This window comes from Charadrius vociferus, unplaced genomic scaffold (genome assembly GCF_000708025.1).
Source record: "Charadrius vociferus isolate BGI_N301 unplaced genomic scaffold, ASM70802v2 scaffold38, whole genome shotgun sequence".
Taxonomy (NCBI): domain Eukaryota; kingdom Metazoa; phylum Chordata; class Aves; order Charadriiformes; family Charadriidae; genus Charadrius; species Charadrius vociferus.
In genome coordinates, this window is record NW_009650176.1 from 4,495,749 (window position 1) to 4,515,453 (window position 19,705).

Below are 19,705 nucleotides of genomic sequence, written 5' to 3' on the forward strand. Positions count from 1 at the left end.
GGAGGGGAAAGGGTGGGGTCCCAAAAATGGGATTGGGTTGGGAAAGCCGCCGGCTGGGACCCTCCATTGAGGTGTGCGTGTTAGATGCAGTAAGGGTGTCCCAACCTTTGGCTGCACCAGAAAACTGAGCATTTTGTGATGTTCACGGGCAGGCAGATGTGATGCATCCTTCCGGCGGTGGGGGGATGTCTCCCACACCCCCCCGAGCCTGACGCTGACTGTTATTCAGCCTTAACGCAGCCGAACAGGTAACAGCAAACTACAAATCAACATCTAAGTGCCTTAGGCTTTGTGTTTAAGGCCGGAGATACCATCCCACCCCTTAAAATAAAATCTAAAGCCGAGCAAGGCAAGAGCCCAGAGCAGGGCAAGGGCACAAGGGGGTGTTAAATAAATTCTTGAGGAGACGGGGTAATACCTCCCTACAGCCTTTGTGAACCAGAAAGGAAAACGGCTGCGTTTCCTCCAGCAAGCAAACAGTTTAAAAAGTTTCACGACAGATGGCAGGATGTTTATCTGCCTAAACTTAATCAGATTGAAGTGACAGGCTTAGTATACTAGAACAAAAAGGAAGAATTATAGGATAAAAAAGAAATTCTCAGTGATCCGTCACAGCCCCAACGTTCGACCGGGGTTTGCGGCATCCTTCGCGTGCGCGCGGAGGCACACGGCGCTGTACACTTTGGCTGAACCGGTACCCAGGGGATAAAAAGATACAAAAACAGACCAAAAAATTGCACTAAGGTCATTTTCCCAGATGTGGTTTATTTTATTATAATTTAATTCCTAGCCCACTTTCCCCCACTGTCCCCAAGGGGTGCCGTGCAGCTCAGCGGCCAGCTGGTAGCTCTGAAAAACAAGGGTTTCCAACACTCGCAGGCTGCTCCGGGAACACAGAGCATCACTTCGGTGTCCTTCGGTGACCGGGGTCATCTTCAGCTGTCGGGACTGCTGGAAACGTAGCTGGAATTATTGTTTACCTCCCGCTTGCAAATGCAAAAAGCAGTAGCTGAGTGCAGACAGCGGCCAGAACACGCTAGCTCAGCATATGTATATATAATTATATAAAACACACAGATGATTGCATACCTTTCCATGGTCCCATGGGAGGTCTGAAGCAGGTTTAAGCCCAAACACTCTTAGTCAACTCCAGTCTAAAGCACAAAGTGTTGCCCCAAACCCAGGCAGGGCTGCAGAGCTGCTGACACGCTGATTAAAAGGGGACTTTTGCCTACAAAAGGGTGACCCTTGCAGAGGGTGACCCTTGCGAACACTGCCAAGTGTGGGTGAGGGTGGGCAGCCCCCGCTTTCCGGGGGCACAGGACGTGATGGAGTGACCCCCAATCGCTCTTTCTGCTCCCCGGTTTGAGCCACGTCCCTGCCACGTGCAGCGTGGCCAGCTGTTGCCACGCACGCTGCAATAGCTGCGCCGTGAAACTGTTGGGTGAGAGAAACTCAAAAGCCCTGGGGATGTGCAGGGGTACTACAGTGCCCAGCGGCAGGGAGCAGCGCATTTTAGCGACGCTTACCCTGATTAAAAAACAAAGACAACTCTCATGCCCGTCCCTGTTCGATACAGCATCACTTTCCAGCCCCGGCAAGCGGGATGGGGCTGAGCTGGGCCCAAACTGGTGCGGCGGGTGCTCGGCGGGCACACAGCACTGGCACAGGATCAGTCCTGGGGGATGCTCAGTGAGTAGACTGGGGTTGTCCCATTCAGGTAGCAATGGCCATCACAGAGTGGTGTATGCCCGTGTGGTTTTGGTACCCAGGAGAACTGGAGGACGGGTTAGCAATGACTACTAAGAAGGAAAGAAAGTGGCTGAACATTTCCACATAGTTTTTATAAAGCAGAATTCACAGCTGTGGCAGGAGGACTGATGGAGCTGGTGCTTTACAGAGACTGGTTCCCAGTGGGGACTGGAAAGTTAAAGCCAGGAGCAGCAGAACTGGGAACCGGCTGGAGCTGAGCTGCCTGTGCTGGCCTTCATGGCAGGGGCAAGCATCCCTGCCATGCCGTGCCGTGCTGCTCCAGCCTGGAACACCCACTGCTGGGTGAGCTGGAGCTGCGCGGGACCCAACGCCGACAGTGCCCGGGCGCGGGGGACACCCCACCCCGGCTGCACGGCCGGGATTTTAACGGGAGGAGGTAGGAGACCATTTCTGCCTGTGAGATCCTCACGGAGGGGAGGAAAAGCCCATCATTCCTCACCAGCTTATCCCAGGTAAGGAAAAGCATTTCAGAGCCTCTGAACATCCCTGCCAGTGTTGATCCAACTGAACACAACAACAAAGGGTCCAGATCTACCAGATGGGGTTTATTCCCGACAGGATGGTGTGGTTATTCCATAATGTGCTGCAGTGTTACCAGATTCCCGAGCTCCAACCCGGAGAGGGGCTAATTGTCACAGAAATACGGTTACCACCTTGCTGAGGGCGCAGGGGCTGTCCCCCTCCTGTCACCCATGGCCAGAGGCATACAGGGGACCCCGCAGAGCAGGGACCCAGGGCTTGGTGGCCTCCATCACCCCTCAAGGACATCTCCCATCCCATCTCAGGCACCCCAAAAGGCACAGAAAGGGTGAGTTCAACAGCAAAGCTGGTCCATAAGGGGTGCGGGGTCCCCTGTTTCCCACCCAGGACTGGGTCCCCAGTGGTGAGCAGAGAGTTAATGGGGGCAGAGACCCCCCCAGCACCACCCAGGGGGAGGCAGAGGCCCTTCAGCATCCTCTGGGCTCCCCTCGGGCAGAGACAACCCAGGGAAGAGCCTGGTGCTTTCAGAAGAACCGATTTCGCAGGCGCTGGCAGGGGCACGGCACCAAGGGGAAGACATTCAAGACGTGCTGGAGGACAGCAGGTTCGGTTTTCCCCTTGACGAGGTCAGTAGATCATTTTAGTACCGTTACGTGAAAGGTTTAGGAACGCAGGCGTTCCCCACCCCGGGCAAGGCTGGGTCTGGGTCCGTTAGCGTCAGATGGAGGGGTCGAGGGTGGAGGGGCTGCAGGCGAGGTCTCCTCCTTCCTTCCCATCGCTCGCGGCGCCGTCGGTGTTACAGCTGCTGGAGGATCATGTCAACCGCTTCGGCGAGGTTGTTCACATATGCGTCAGGCTTCACGTGGGGGTGGTTTTCATCGCAAGGCCTGCAAAGGAGGCAGAAGGGCACGGCTGAGCAAGGATGGGTTCCCAACCAGGTCCCACGTCCCTGGCCATACTCCTGCCGCGGTCCTCACAGAGCCCAGGGCAGCACCGAGGTGGCCCCAGTCGGAGCACGCTCAGGTGAGCCTGGGTCTCACATTCCTCCCTTTTCTGTTTTTCTCCCCCTTTTCCTTCTCCTCTCCCCACCTCCCCCATACCCAGGTCTTTCCTGGGATGCTATGGTAGATCCCATGTCCTCGTGCAACTGGGCTGGGCAAAACTTTGCAAAGCCTTGTATGGAAGACAATATCGACATCGTTAACTAACTAACCCAAATTAATGCACTGCATTTTACATGGCGCTTCTTCATTCAAGCAATAGCAGTATCAAACAGGGATCGCCGGGAGGTCGCTTCACTGCAAGCCTGGGATCCCACAAAGCTGTGCAAATAATTATTCTCCCATGGGTTTTGTTTAGAAATAGGTAAAGAAAAGAAGACCTCAGTTCCGACTTAGAGCCGCTGAAGGTCTGTACACAGCTTCAGTGAATGGGAAGGCTCTGTAAGGGTTTAATTTTGCAGGACCACCATTTTGTAAATCTAACAGCGGTGCTTTCAGACGCTACCATAAGGGTCAGACTCGCCCTCCACCGCGAGTCACCACCCCGAAGCAGAGTGGCTTGAAACCATTTTTTGCCAGTGATTTAATTAGAGGTACTGGCCTAACGAGGTGCAGATGCACAATCCTATTTTACTGATTCAGCAGCATTGCTGGTGGGGAGGGGGGGCAGATGCGGGAGGCAGAAATTTTCCAAACCTTGTGGTCCTGTTATGGCTCTTGGGCTGAGAAACCCAACAGCTGCTGAAGAGAAAACATATGTATTTTATACGCTTCATGGCTTTCCTTTGGGAAAGAGATGAAAGCCCTAATGTCCACCTCCCAGCTCTCTTGCTCCCTGTAAAGGGCAAACCTTTATTTAGCACAGGCCATTTTCTCAGCGGGGAAGATGCATTTCCCATCGGATGCATGGGAGACAGAGAGATTATTATTATTAATTATGATGTGCAGAATTTGGTAAGCCCTTGTCTGTACAAGTACCAAATTATTTCTTCAGTTCCAGCACTGAAGCCCCCCCAGGGCTATTTCCTTTCTGTTTATTTCTCAGCTGCACTCTTCACGTCCGAGCACACGAGCTCCTCGCAAAGGCACGGCCTCTTTTGGGAGCCCACACTGCTCGAGACTTTACTTGCCGCAGAGCTACAGTATGCAACTAGGAAAAATAAAAGACACTGATATTCAGCTTTGCTTGAGTCACCTGCAAAGCCACATCTGGCACAAGGACGATGGCTCCGTGAAAGGGATTCTATGTTGGCGCTGGCTGTCATAAAAGCATCTTATTTAAAAGGTGGAAGGTTATTCCATGAGGCTTTATTTAATTATCCAAGTTCTATCTTGTTACAGGGCTAGGGTGCAATAAGAAGAGTAATTACGATGCATTTTAGGGTTTCCTCAACTGAAGAAGAATTTAGACTGCTGAAAGTAAAGCAAGTTATAATATACAATGGGGAGAAACCTTCAAGTATAAAGCAAGTAAAAATCCAGTACGTATCCATCCCTCAGGTGGTGATTATTGCTCATCCCCTGATTTAACCCAGAGGTGTTTATGAATATAGAAATACCTTTGGGGAGTATTGTAAAACACTCATTTCTTGTCAATAATCCTTAATTTGAGTGGAGATCTAAAAAAAGTAATGAACAAAATCTTCTTTCCATTTTACACCCAGTTTTAAGAACTGCTTGAAACGAATGCTTCTACAAGAAATTTTCAATTACACAGCACTCTTTGATCTATTAAAAGGATTTTGTGATTGATATCTGTGCTGACTATACAGAAATCCACCTGTAACTCAGCTGCTAAATGCCAGTCGTCGAGGAAATGCCCTGTATACACCAAATGTGTGCTGCAGAAGGGGTGGGGGTGTATATATGTATATATACATACTGCAGTAAAGCAAATTAAGAAATAAGGTATTTTTACCCATTCGTCCAAATAATGTGTGATGACAACACCCAGACTGGCCAGCCACCAACTCCAGGCTCCAGCGAGGTTTATGTTAAAACCCACCCTGGCTGCCGGGGAGCTGCGAGTTCACCCCCACGCGTTGCCCAGCCGCCCCCTGGGACCGCTGGGGTGGACCTGGGCTTTATTTTTATCTGCTGCACCCCTATTACTCATCCGAGCCTGACTATTTCTCTTCTGCTTTGCAGTCTGATACCCTAGAGGGTTACAGCTCGGAACCCTAAACTACTCTTCTGCTACCCATGCTGCAGACAGACGGCCTCGCTCACAACACATGGGTGTCAATAGTTTTCCTAATATTTTACCAGAGTTGTCCAGAAGAAAATGAGAGGAATACACAGCCCTTACGCAGCTGACATCCCCCCTTAAAGCAGACGGGGTGCAGCAGAGCCCAGCAGATCAGCAGGTGCCTGCCCCGCGTCCAGCCAAGGATCCCGCTTCCCTCCCGTGGTGGGGACCAGCCCTTTGTCACCGCGCTGTCCCCACACTGCCCATCCCTACCCCTGAGCTGGAAAGTGTATTTCATTTCTTCCCCTCTACTCTACTCTATTGAGACCCCACCTGGAGAACCGTGTCCAGCTCTGGAGCCCCCAACATAGGAAAGACATGGACCTGCTGGAGCATGTCCAGAGGAGGCCACAAAGATGCTCCGAGGGCTGGAGCACCTCTGCTGGGAGGAGAGGCTGAGAGAGTTGGGGGTGTTCAGCCTGGAGAAGAGAAGGCTCCGGGGAGACCTTATTGAAGCTTTACAGTAACTAAAAGCGCTACAGGAGAGGTGGGGAAGGACATTTTACAAGGGCATGTAGTGATAGGATGAGGGGTAATGGTTTTAAACTGGAAGAGGGCAGGTTTAGATTGGATATTAGGAAGAAATTTTTCACTCTGAGGGTGGTGAGCCCCTGGGGCAGGTTGCCCCGAGAAGCTGTGGCTGCCCCATCCCTGGAGGTGTTCAAGGCCAGGTTGGACGGGGCTTGGAGCAACCTGGGCTGGTGGGAGGTGGCCCTGCCCAGGGCAGGGGGGTGGAACTCGGTGATCTTCAAGGTCGCTTCCAACCCAAACCATTCTATGATTCTATGCTGATTCTATGATTTCAGCCCACAGCACATTTTGAAGTTATACTTTTGAGACACGTCATATGTCTTAGATTACCTATATGCTCATCACTGCTAAGTGGGAGGAAATGCAATAAATAAAATTGTCTGAACTCTGTAGGAAAGCAGAGAACTGGAATAAAACACACTTCCCTGCTCTCTTGCCTTCTCCTAGGGCTGTGCTTGGAGCTCTTCTTCCTGTCAGTGCCATCCCAAGAGCTGTTTCATGTGGCCTCCTCCTTTGTCTCGCAGAACTCTTTGTAGCTCACACAACTGCACACAAATAGCCAAGCAACGCTTTTATTCCTTCCCCTAGCTCAGTATTGCTCTTTTAAGCGTATGTCAAAAGGAAACTGCAAGCAATAATCCCCAAAGATACTAATGCCAAGAAGAAATGCTCCAAATGTAGCGAAACAATTCAGGAGCCCAAGTCTGGGTGCCAGAAGTGAGGCAGAAGAGCGAGCTGTGCCATAAAACCTGTGGGCAAACCCAAGATGCTGGAGGATGAGCCCTTCTTCTGCCCGAAGGGAGCGGAGACCGTGGCTCTATACCAGCCTCTGCCCCGGGGGATTCGGGCTGTTTCCCAGGAGAAACCCCCAGTCACCGAGTGGTGATACCCTTCAGTGGAGCACCACTCTGGAGCTTGGACCTGATGTCCCGGCGTTGCTTCGGTGCATCAGAGCCTCTCTGGATAGGGCCACCGGGTACAGGTGGGAAACCTCAACAAAGAGCAGATCTTGCTCTCACGGTTTCAGCTTGGCTTCTCTTCCAGTGACAATGACCCTTTTTGCATTGCACCATGGCAGATATTACAACAGCAGGTCCCCAAACTGAAAGTAGAGGTTACTTTTTACTACTTTTCTTTTCATATTCCATAAATAAATAAAAAAAAATCTAAAAATATCTTTAATTTGCTAGGTCAGTTGAAGAATAAACTTGCATTGAGCTAACTTTAAGACCAACTCCTTCTGATTCTTTTTATTTTACATGGGACTCTGGTTGCAGAGAAGAACATAAATCAAAATGACAGAAAATTATATTCTGCAGCTGAATATTGAGCTGTCAGCAGTCTTGGCCAGTGCACAAACTCGCTTGTGAAAAATCAACTACAGCCTTGGGAAATGCTCTCTTCAGTAAAGCAGGACTGCTTGGAGTGGCTGAGCACCACAGCATGGATGCATACACAAGGAACATTTTTCACCCCAAGTTGGCCATGAAAGCCTCCTGCTCGCTCTGTGAGATGGGGCACTTCATTTCTGCACTGCCTCTTGGTGGCCACCTTGCTGGTATATGGAGTGATCAGGGAAACAAGTGGATTAGCACAGGGAACTTCTGAAATCCAAGGTGGTCCTTCTTGGTCCCTACTGTGTTGTGAGGGCTCGGGGACACGTGCTCTGTGCCTGCTCCTCCATGCACCGGGCAATGTCAACAGAGTAAGTTCTTCAAAAGAAAAAGGCATCCAAAATGATCCATATGTTACAACACATTAAAGATATGAAGTATCTTTAGCATGATGCAACATCGACAGAGGTCTTGAGGCTCAGTAGTTACTCATGTCCATCAAATCATCCTCAGGAGATGACTAAACATCCTCCTCTCCCAGGGACCATTTATCACTGTCAGTGCTGCAGGAGCTGAGCAGCTATCTATAGCCCCATGTGCTCTGAGCCAGATCCTCCGCCCATACTAAACTGGTTAGTTCAGATCAATGCTTCAGTCTGAGACATCAAGGAAGCAGCAGGGTGCTGCAGAAAACCGGCTCTGCAATTTTAACTCTTCACTCGGTCACTTGGTAAGAGAAGCTCCAGCATGGTACCAGAGCTACTGACTAGCAGAAAGCGATGGCTTCCTCCCGGTGAAGCATAAAACCAAAACCCAGATCATGAGGGGTTGTGAAAAGTCAGCTTCTGCAAGAATAAGAAGGTTCACTTACTGTCTGGGTCAGATTTCCACCTGAATAGGGCTGTTCGGAGAAGCTAAATTTCCTACCCAGACTCAGCTAACAGGCATGGTCTTGGATTGCCCTGACCTGCTATGTCATTTTCTGCAATGGTTCACCCACATGCACTTCAGTACCTGGGAGAGATGAAGGGATCTACGCTGTTGGCATAGTCCTTTGCAGGAACTACTAGGAATCTTTAAAGTGAATGAAGCAAATACATACAGAGAAGAGCATTGGTAGGGACAGTGTAAAAGGATGCCCCTAAAACCCCAGACTTTGAGTTAACCTTTTTTTTTTTCCATACTAGTTGGGATTCTAGGTTTACCCTGTGGGTCGGGGTGGGCATCGGACGCTGCTCGCAGCCGGCTCCGGTCGGCGCTCTCACAAGGGACCTTTTCTGCAAAGGGAATTGGAGCTGCAGAAGGAAAGCACAGGGCTGGGTGCCGGAGGTGTCCTGCCGAGCTGGGAGCCGAACGCCCCACCAACAACAAGGAGAGGGTGTCTGAGCCCCAAACTCTCACGTCATGCTGTCCTAGGAAACTTCACATAGCGGTTGGAATGACTTTCGCAGTACCTCACTTGCGCTCATTTCCAACAAAGCATATGGAGAACAAAAAGGAAACAGCTGGATTACTGCGTGGACAAAATATTTAGCAGATAAAAGTTTAACTGGAGGTACCCGACATGGATAGTCATGGCCACAGGGATGGAAACAGCCCCAGAATCCAGCTCAACCCGAGACCTGTCGAAACTTGACTTCAGAGAACAGGAGCAGACGGGGATTGATCAACACATGATTAGTATCCCAGGTTAAAATTAGCTTTTGCATAGTTCTTTAAAAATAGGGGTGGGTAGGAAAAACACCACGCAGGGACGAAGCAAGGCACAGAAGTTAATTTGAAAAAGACAAATGAGCTCACATTCCAGCGTACAGAGCTGCAGTCATTTGGCAAACCTGATCTGTAACGCTGCGTGTCCCACGATCGCTGACCTTTCCAGCAGCACAGCGTTCTGTGAGACAGCAAACCCCCTCCCACAAACTCCCCTTCTGTTTGTACGAGGGATCTCTCCGTGTCATCACACAGAATTCCCACTAACTCCCCAACTCCACAGCATATACTCCTGCTGCATAAAATTAGACCAAAAAAAGCTCAAAACCATTTCTCCTGACAGCGTATTCTTCAGGGGCTCTTACCACGGCTGTAAAATATGTGAGACAGAGTTTAACAAGATTTTCTTTATGAGGAATGTAAACAGACACTGTAACCTTTGCTGGTTTCTTTGGACAGATGCAGTAATTTTACTCAGTGCCACAAGTGAAACTCTCTGTTTTTGTGAAACGTGCAATTTAATCAGTTTGGCACCGAAAACCCAAATAAATCACAGTGACTGACAGCACACTGATCAGCAGCTGATGAATGGCTGTAGAGTACATTTCCTGACGTTACGATGAGAGACAAACCTGCACCAAAGCCAATAAACGCACCCAATGTTGGAGCGGGTCCCAGAACTTCAGGGAACCCCGTCCCTGGACGCCATATCTCATGTTACTCCAAGATCGCCCCCGGAACAGAAAGGGAGGCTTTTGTGGTTAACACACAAGACTTTGGAAAGCTGCTGTGCGTGACCCAGGGCAGAAGGTTTGTCCTCACGAAGCAGCTAGCACCTTCCTTTACTTTCCTGCCATCATTTGGGAAGATGCTTTTGCTCAGAGAGGTGGGCACCATCAACACAAACTCCTAACGAGAAGCCATGCAGCTTTCTACCTTGCTGCAGAAGTCGATGGCCTCTAGAGATGACCTTGCCATGCCATCTTCTCCTGGCCACCACGCCTGCAAGAGCTCCAGGAAAGCAAACCCATGTCAGAGCAAACCAGCATCCTCCGCTGCTCTTCTCTTGCCTCCCAGAACTGCGCACACAGCTAATTGTGTTTAATTGCGACTCATTTAAATTCAAGCATCCACAAACAGGTGAAAATTAACAGCCAAATTGTTTGCTAACATCTGAAGGAAGTCTGCGGGCTTGCCTCTTAATCATCCCTGCTTATGTTAAACTGCTTCAGTTTTAACTGAGCAGAATAAACCGGCTTAGGTACAACACTTCTTCAGGCAATATACAGGAAAATGCTGAGGGGTAGGGAGTTATCTTCCTGCATAAATTACCTTAAAAAAAAAAAAAAAAAAAGCTTGGCAAATGCTAGCAAACATTCCCAAGATCTTTGTTTTTCTGAATTTCAAGGCACTTCCTGGGGTGAACACTTGTACTTTTCAAATGTACATGTGCTGAAAATTTAATTTGGAGTGTTGTGGTAATTTGTTTGTTTCTAATCAGTTGGCTGAGTGGTGATGCTCTAACTAATGAGCTCAGATACACAATCCCAGAAATAATTGCTTAGAAGAGGATGCTGAGAGTACTGGTAGGGCTAAAATAGGTGCATGGAGGAGCACGTGGTGTCCATGCTGTGGTTTGGTCTACCAGGTCTTCCACCAGGTCTTCTGTCATGTCTTCCACCAGGTCTTCTACCAGGTCTTTTTAAACTGGCACTTGCAGCACTGAGATCCGACGCAGGACGTCCCATCAGGGAGCAAGGAGGAGATCAAAATGGTGATCATAAGTGCAGGTTCAGGGAGAGCAAGTGGAGCTTCATCAAAATAAAGAAGTAAAAGGAGCAGAGGTGACCAGGACACATCACAAGCTGGAGGCTGGCAGTGGCAAACTTCTGTGGATTTTACACATAAAGTTTGGGAGAGGGTCAACACAAATATTTCCAATACTTCTCTTCACAGGCACAACCTTTACTCGTGCCAGTTGTAAATTATCCCTTGAATAATCCCAATTCCTGCCATTTCTGCAGGACACACCGCACCAACCGGCCGCTGAACATACAACGCTGAGGAAGCGGATGATGCAGGCAGCTGTCTTCCTCCACCCATCCCTATTTATTTTCTATCTCAGGAAATACAGCACACGTGAACACACCAGATTAAGAGTTTTGGAGATTAAAAGTCCTGAAAGTCTTTGTACAGGCTGTGGATAGGACATATACAGATTCATCGACATACTTGCTTAGCAAGTAAGAAACAGGCATGAAGAAAAGCAGGACGGCGATGGGGAGATGTGATGTGAAGCGCTGCCATCGGGACAGAGGGTACTATTGACTAAGTGCTCCCATGTGATTACACCAGAGCATGAGATTTTATTAGAACTGACTTTTTTCCACCACCTCCAAAATCCCTCATGCAAAAATGCACTGGAAAGTCAAGCTCGTTTGAACAAATATTTAAACAAGCAGAACGCTGGTGTTAAGGCATCTGGGCAGCAATTTTCCTTGTCAAAACTGCAGAGCTCTCTCCTCTTGTAAAGCAAGAGCAGGTCAGCAGGGGCCAGGCACTAAAAGCAGCTGTACCAGCGTTACAGCGGAGCAGAGGGAGCAGCACACATACCTGTTCTGGTTTTCCACTGGTTCCCAGCCTGCTCGTCCCTGAACACGCGTGGCCTGGGGACAGCCAGTGTTGCAGGGAGAGATGGAACCTGGTGGCCATCAGGATGGTGAGACACTCAAGGAGCCCCTTTGGCTGCACAGGGCTCTAGTTCCTTCTCTGCTCATACTGGAGGCATCGGGTGGGCTGTGAGCTGGGACCTGCTGCGGTCCCATCCAATCTTGAATGCCAAGGCTAAGCCGTTGCGGCTCAAAAGTCAGTCTTGCTCCGGGCTTGGGATAATGGATACTTGATCAGACTCCGCCGAGAAGATGCAGGTTACTGCATTCCTGACTGCCATCCTTAGCCTCATGGAAACAGTTTTAATCCATCTCATGCGGTGAGGGCGCATTGTGAAAGAAGTATTGGTAATATATATGTGCAACAAATACTGTTAGGCCAACTGATACGGCTAGAAGAAACAGATGAACTTTTGAGAACACAAAATCTCACTAGCAAGAACGGGAAGCCTCCACAGAGGTGCACATTCACCCCTCGGTCACCTGGGTTTCCCCTGTCATGCCGGTCCAGACCCATTTCAGCACTGCCTGTCTAAAAGCAAGACGCTGTGCCCAGACTGGTCACCTAAGCCTCTTCGGGAGCCTCCTCCTCAGGACAGAGAAGTTCTCTTGAGTGGAAAGGGAACGGTGTTCATCCCATGCCCATCCCATCTTCTTGGATAACAAGTCCGGTTAGGAAATATCCTCTGGAAGAGATGATTTTTTCCTAATGACTCTATTTAAAACAGATGACGAGCTCATAACCCAGAGCCAGTTCTCTAACAGTCAGGGATAGGTGCAAAGAATCTGGCCTAACATTCAGATAAAGTTTAAATAAAGTTAAGGGAGATAAATCCTACCTCTTGCATTAGGGCAGTCTGCCAGCACACGGTGGAAACAAACCGTGTACGCCAGGCGTGTTCGTGTAAATGCGACAGCCCCTGGGTCGGATGGGGGTGGACTGGGGGATCAGAAGCTCTGCACTGTACATACGGATGCACCTAGTGCTGCAATGCAAGCACAGCACAGCTGCTTTCAATAAAAGAAGGTCTCCGTCTCCCCCTCAGAAGTTAAACGCACATTTGCTGTTTGCTGAGAAAATCTGAGAACTGCCTTTGCTTTGCCAAACTATCCACTCTAACAAGCACCGTGAGACTCAGCTCTGCCTGCTTGGATTAATTATTGATGACCTGCATGGCTTTGCCGAATGACCTTACTCAATTCAGTAGAAAATAATTGTAAATGCCCCTGAGAAAGAATTTGGACATAAATACTTTCTTTGTGCATATATACAAACAGATGTGCAGCTTAAATGCAATCAGTGCATTAGCTATTAATGGGACTTAATACTGCAGGAGAGTGGCAAAGATAAATGTCAAGGGCTGAATTTGAAGTTCAGTGGCACTCAGGCATCTTATTCTGTTAGGTGCTTTTAAAGACCTTAATCTAAGAGAGTACTTCATCGCTTTCCGTTAATACATTACTTACAAAATCCATATGAAATGTGTAAAATGAATGCTTGTCTTCTCCATTTGCAAAGCACTGCAGGGAGATTTAAGTTGTAGAACTCTGGTAGATCCAGATACTAGCAAGAAAGGAGCTTTGCAGATTATAAAAGAAAGAAGTCTTAATTTCAGATTTCGAATGCTGTTTGAAGTTTAATTTTAAAAGTATCAGGCCAAAGTTGCACTGATAACGTAATCCTCTAAACAACACACTCAAAGACACAGCATTAAAAGATTGTTTCTCACCAAACAAGAATTTGAGCCACCCTAAGGAGAATAATATTTGTCTTCAGATGGTGCTCACTGAATCAGTCTTAATTTTAAATGAGAATGAAACTATGAGACTATCTGTGCCACTCCCAGGAAACCCAAGCAGCCAGACGCGCATGGAGCCAGCTCTCCTTCCAAAGGGCACGAACAGCCAATTCACGCACGTGTTGGGAACCAGTCCCTCCCTGCTCCAAAACCTTTCTCATGCGAGAAGCCAAAAAAGCACCTACGTTGGAAAATTAAGGCACGCTCTACATCTTTGGCGGCAAAGTTGCTCAGCCTGGACAAGGCAATGACACGGTGACGCACCAACCCCAGCCCAGCAGGACCTCTCCATGGGGTCTCTGACTTCTTCTGCCAGACCAGATGGGAATATCACATCCAACCTCACTACGCTCAGGGATGTCAGGAACTCACCTGTTTCTAAACACGCTCATGCTACTCACTGATGGAACGAAAGGGAATACATATTTGGACTAACCGGCAAGACTTCAGCCTCAGCTTTGAGTCAGCACATTATTTATGCCTTCTGAAAGGGCTCAGAGCCACCTGAGCAAAGCCCACCCGAATAATTCGGGTGTGCTTGCCAGAAACTCCTAAAGCAGAAACTTCGCTACAGTTATTCCAAATTGTGGCTCATTTGCTTAACCCACTCTGTAAATGAGATCTTCATCATCCTCTCTTTGGAAGATTGCATGCTGTGAATGTCTGCCTATCATCGTTTCCACGATCACAGTGCCAAGGAGATGAGACTTCATTTGCCCGGGGAATATTTTTACCAATATCTGCGCATCTATAGATGTATCCATACAGCACCGTTTGCATTAAAGGCAATGAGGTTTTGGACAAGGGAGTATCTATCTGCATGGCGCCTACAGCAACGCAGCCTTCACTTGGTGATGCCGAACTTCTACTGCAACAAAATTTTCTTCTTTTAAATAAAACATTTCCATGGATTATTCGGAACTCTTTTCCAGCCTCTGCCAGTGGCTGTTATAAGAAGGGGAATTGCATGAGGAAGGAAAACAGCTCTGTGCACGTCACCCGGACAGCAGCTCCTTCTGCTCCTCAGGCACACAACTCCCCAAAGGTGGCAGCTCACAGAGCTATTTATTTTCAGAGCCTACATCAGCCCACAGGGATGGAGCCGATCAGCAGCTTTGGTTTTTGTTTTGTTTCAGCGATGAGAAAACCAGGTCTGCCTGGCAGCTGAGGTAAGCCTTGTGCCGTGTGCCTGCAGCCTCTGGGCTACTGTACTGCTGGCTACTGGGCTGTTGGGGAGCAAGCTCCTAAATCCAACAGAAAACAATACAATCCTGTATAGACCGGCAATAGGAAGCCCACACTGGATCCCTTTCCGTTTTTAATTGGCAATGGTGATCTTAGGCCAGGCTACCTCCCTCCAGAAAAATGCAGGACGTCCTCTGTTGATTACGTTCACAAAGATGGGAAGCTGTTCAAAGAATGATGACATGCTGCATTTATGGACCGTGCTTCGTCCAAGGATCTAGAGCTCTTCGGAAGCGTAGCAGGAAACGTGCAGCACCGCTGCCCTGGAAACGTGCTCACTGCAGCCGCGCAGGGAGCCAGCAGGGATGGCCGCGGCGTCTTCCTTCTCCTCCTGGCTCTCGTCCACCTGGTTCCTGCACGGGACAGGACATGGGGCTGAGGAAAACTAGCTAGCACATTTTTCAAGGTGTCAAACCACATCTACGTTTGTGCTTAAGAATGGATTACGGAAAGTATGCTAAGCTAACATTGTTAGTGTAAGGATTAAATCCCCGGCGCTCCTGGCACTCAGCCCTCTGCCTGGACCACGAGAATAGTCCAAGGTTTATACCCACTTCCTTCCAGCTTTGAGTTACAGCTCCTCAGATGAAGGTTGCTGGTGTGTCCAACTTGCTGTGTGCTACTGCACAGGCTTAGTGCAGACTCAGCACGAACCCCTGGCCCCGCTGAAGTCTTCCAAGAGCTTTCCTAAATACTTAGTCCCAGTCAAGCCAGTGGGGATTTTTCTCGACGTTGTCAAATAAATAATCCCAGATTTGAAACAACTGACTGACGAATACTCGGGTCTGAGCAGCAAAGCATTTGGTCTGTGTCCTGCGCTGAACTTGCACAGCCTTCGGCACTGTCCTCTCCATTGGTCCCCAGCTGCCACTTTCATAAATATAATGGGTAATAAATACTGTGGACACCTCCAAATAGCTTCTTTAAATTAGGTTGTGTGGCACTGACTAGATGCTTCCCGTGGCAGCGCATTGCTGGCTGTTATTGACACGTGCAAACCACAGCCTGAAACCACAAAATTGTCAGGACACCGATGTTACTATTTTCGTACCTCACCAAGCACACTCAGAGTGATGGCTCCAGGCACCGCCGCAGCCGCCACTTTGCTTTCAGACCCTGCCACGTTCATCCTCGTAAGGCTAAGATGGTTTTTGAGTCAGTTCTTCATAGGTTCCAAGACGTAGAAGTCAACGATCATGCTGTGCAAAGTGCCCAAAAGAGCTGTGAATGAAAGGAGGGTCCAGAGGGAATGACACCTCCACCTCCAGTGCAATGCAGATGCAAGATTTTTCCACTGCAGGTGTTTGACGTCTCCTGAGGGAAAACTGAAAGAGTCTAGAAGTCATGGGAGAGCACTATAAATGGCCTCAGAGCACCAGTAAGGCCATTGCAGCAGCTCAGTTTCCACTCTGTACTACCTGCTCAGGGACAGTACTTAGTGTTTCTTAGGATCAGACTGAACTTGGTACAATTCTTAAATATTAAATCAATAAAAAAGACTTACAGTTTTTAAAACAAAGGAGGAGAAAACCCAAATAAATAAGAACAGTGGCATGGAGACAGCTTTACCTTCTTGGTATCTGTAGTATTTGCTTTTATCTAAGCATTTCTGTTGAGACTAGTTTCCTCCCTTTGCGTCAGCTTCAAGTGAAGAGTAATCCTTTAGAGAATGAAAGGCCCATAACACTGGTTTTAGCTGTGGACCAGCTGCTTCTGTAACCCAACCTGGCTTGAAACGAAGTTTATTTACATAGCACGCTTGATACCTTTGAGAAAATCTACTACCTAAAATACTTCAAAGGATCACTTTGTACTGGAGGTGGAACAGCCGAGAAGACTGTATTCTCTGCACATATTGCTAAATTCTTACAAGGCATCTTAGGGTGGAGATATTTGTCTACGAAATTAAAAACAACCCAACGAACCCAATCCCTCTCAAACTGCATTCAAGACAGCACAGAGAAACCTGTGGAGGGCTAATCAGTCCTTTCTGCTGGTTTTTCCCAGTCTACGATGAAGCAATAGCCTGAAATGCATACAGGCTTGGTGTTTGTGTGCTATGTGGGTATGTAAGTTTAAAAAAGAAATTCTTGAAACAAACCAGTCAAGCCCTTGTGCGGAAAGGACTTTACTAGAACAGGAAGAGAGAGATTTCATCTTCATTAAGTAAAACATTAAAGGAAATGTTCTAACTTACAGCACTACACATTAATGCTCAGCAACGTAAGGGGTTTAATTGCCTGTTGCTTTCCCACCATAAATTACTACCTGCAGCTAATGGAAAACCTTCTTCCAGACCTGTTCATTCACCTCACTCCCATTTCATACATTCACGCTGGATGGAGACAGCAGGGCAGCCTGGAGTTGTCCAAAGTCCATACAAATGGGCATGTCTTGAGAAAGCAATGACCATTTAAGAATATTGCACGTGTTGGGTATGTGCTGTTCAAGTAGCTGACTACATATGCGATACTCTGCAGGTTTTATGACTGCATATATCTGAATTTTATAATTAGGAAATCTGAAGATGTCCTGTAGTGACCTAATACAACAGGGGGACCGCATGTCTCCATTAACCCCCTTTGTTTGCAGCTGAACAATATCCACATCCAAATACATGCATGAACATTTTTCACTCCCAAATGCAAGGGCTTTCCTCCAACCTTCAACTCCCACCTGTGTCTCCCTTCGACATCCTCTTGCATTTTATAACATCGCTTAAAAAAATGCCAGAGAAGATGCGCACGTGCACCCGGAACAGCTACAACCCGGTGCCTGCGGGGAGGCGGGGGTGGGAGCATGCTTTCCACCATGTCCCCTCAAAGTCCAAGCCCTGCCTCGTAACAAAGTCCACCAGCCAGCTTCGTTTCTCTGTAAAGTCATGTGTGAAATCCTCTTATGGGTCACAAGAGCAGGTAAATCCCAAGGAAGAGTGCTAACTCCAACCCAGGCTGAAGAATCTCAGCGTGAAGAAAAAGCACTGGAAAAAACCCTACCTAGGCATCCTTTTGCTGCAAAACCTAACAAAATATCGATTCAGCTTCCAAGGAGGAGGCTAAAACCCACAGGCTGTGCAAATCCTAAACCCCACAGGTCTGGCAGCTGCCACCCACATGACCTTTCAATTCGGTTACACTTCAAGAAGTCATTTTCCAACGTTCCCCTATGGAGGTCTACAACAAAGGAGGTAAAAATGAAGTAAAAACATCTATATCTTAAAATAGCCCTCTGAAGTCACCAGGAGGACAAGCTGAGTTTTCTCCAAGATTTAAGAGGTCTCTCGGTTACTTTGGGTATTCCGCCACAGGAATATTTTCCTGTGCTCTGCACCTGCCTTCATTCTTTTGCTACCAAACCCCCTTTTTTAAACTTCTACTTTTTGCCCAATTTAGCATCACTAAACCCAATTCTAGGCTGATGTGGACTTCAGGATTCCACAACTACGCTGGTCTCAGCGTGGAGACAATATTCGTTTGACTCTTCTCCCTCAGGCAGTACCGAGTTGCTGTTCCTGGGTGCCCCACGGGTGTGCGTTTGCCACACGCCTGTACTCAGAGCCGGGGATTTCTAGATAATGTGCTTTTGATACGGACTCTGATACAATTTGGTTGGTAGTTACCTATACTTGATTATTCATTAATATTAAGTAAGATCAGACAAGCTCCTGAGGCACCACGGGCCAGGACACCGGGGCAGGCTGTCTCCTACCTGATGGGACCCATGGGAAATAACACCCTCAAAGTGAAGAAAAGTTATTTACAGGAGAAAAATTTGGATGGATGGCAACCAGGTAAGCATGAGGCAGCCTTAAAATCTTACACAACAAACAAGCAAACAAAAAAAAAAAACAAAAAACAAAGGAAAAAACAGGTGTGTGGCTTGGGAGGGCAAGGGTCTCTGCTGTGCCACCCATCTTAAGTCTAGTTACACGCAGTATGGGACGTTCTGCAAAATTAAAATTACAAAACATAACTACAGATAATTGCTAGAGGTAATCCGCAGATGCTGACTTTGAATGGCATCTGCCTAAGTCCTGGCTTCAGGGACTTCATATCATTTCCTAACTCTGGAAGTCACTTGTCCAGCCTTTAGCAGTAAAATGACGTGTTAGTGATGCTCCAGCCAGGTTTGCTACAAGACTTTTATCCTCTGCCTAGGACTAAGCACTTTAGAAAAGCTTTCCATCCAGCCTGTGACCACTTCCAGTTCATGAAACTAACTCTGCCGACATCACTGTAATCTGATTTTAACTCATTAGTCCCTATGGCTAATGGTAGCTTGTATCTTACAGCAGTCTTTCCCATCTCAGCGTACTGACTCCAGACAAAGCCTTTTTGTGTTTTTGCAGCTAACCCAGCAAATACCGCTCAGAAAATACAGAAGCTCTGGAAATTCCAAGAAACCAGATAATAGGAAATAGGGCCTGAAAAAAATGTACAATTAACACTTCAGCACAGGAAAGACATGGATCTGTTGGAGCAGGTCCAGAGGAGGGCACAAAGATGCTCCAAGGGCTGGAGCCCCTCTGCTGGGAGGAGAGGCTGAGAGAGTTGGGGGGGTTCAGCCTGGAGAAGAGAAGGCTCGGGAGGGACCTGAGAGCCCCTTCCAGGCCCTAAAGCGGCTACAGGAGAGGTGGGGAGGGACTCTGGATCAGGGAGGGGAGCCATAGGATGAGGGGTAACAGTTTTAAAATGAAAGAAGGGAGATTTAGATTAAATAATAGGAAGAAATTATTTACTGTGAGGGTGGTGAAACCCTGGCCCAGGTTGCCCAGAGAGGTGGCAGGTGCCCCATCCCTGGAAACATTCCAGGTCAGGTTGGACGGGGCCCTGAGCAACCTGGTCTGGTTGAAAGTGTCCCTGCTCATGGCAGCGGGGTTGGACTAGATGGCCTTTAAAGGTCCCTTCCCACCCAA

General features: G+C 48.2%; 1 protein-coding gene across 1 annotated transcript in view; it reads right to left on the reverse strand.

Annotated features, from left to right (window-relative positions):
* Positions 1-3,049: 3,049 nt before the first annotated feature.
* LHPP (phospholysine phosphohistidine inorganic pyrophosphate phosphatase) overlaps positions 3,050-19,705 on the reverse strand; it is a 79,399-nt gene continuing 62,743 nt past the window's right edge. Inside the window, exon 8 of the mRNA XM_009892757.1 lies at positions 3,050-3,140. Within this exon, the coding sequence (XP_009891059.1) occupies positions 3,050-3,140 (91 nt within the window). The remainder of the gene's footprint in view (positions 3,141-19,705) is intronic.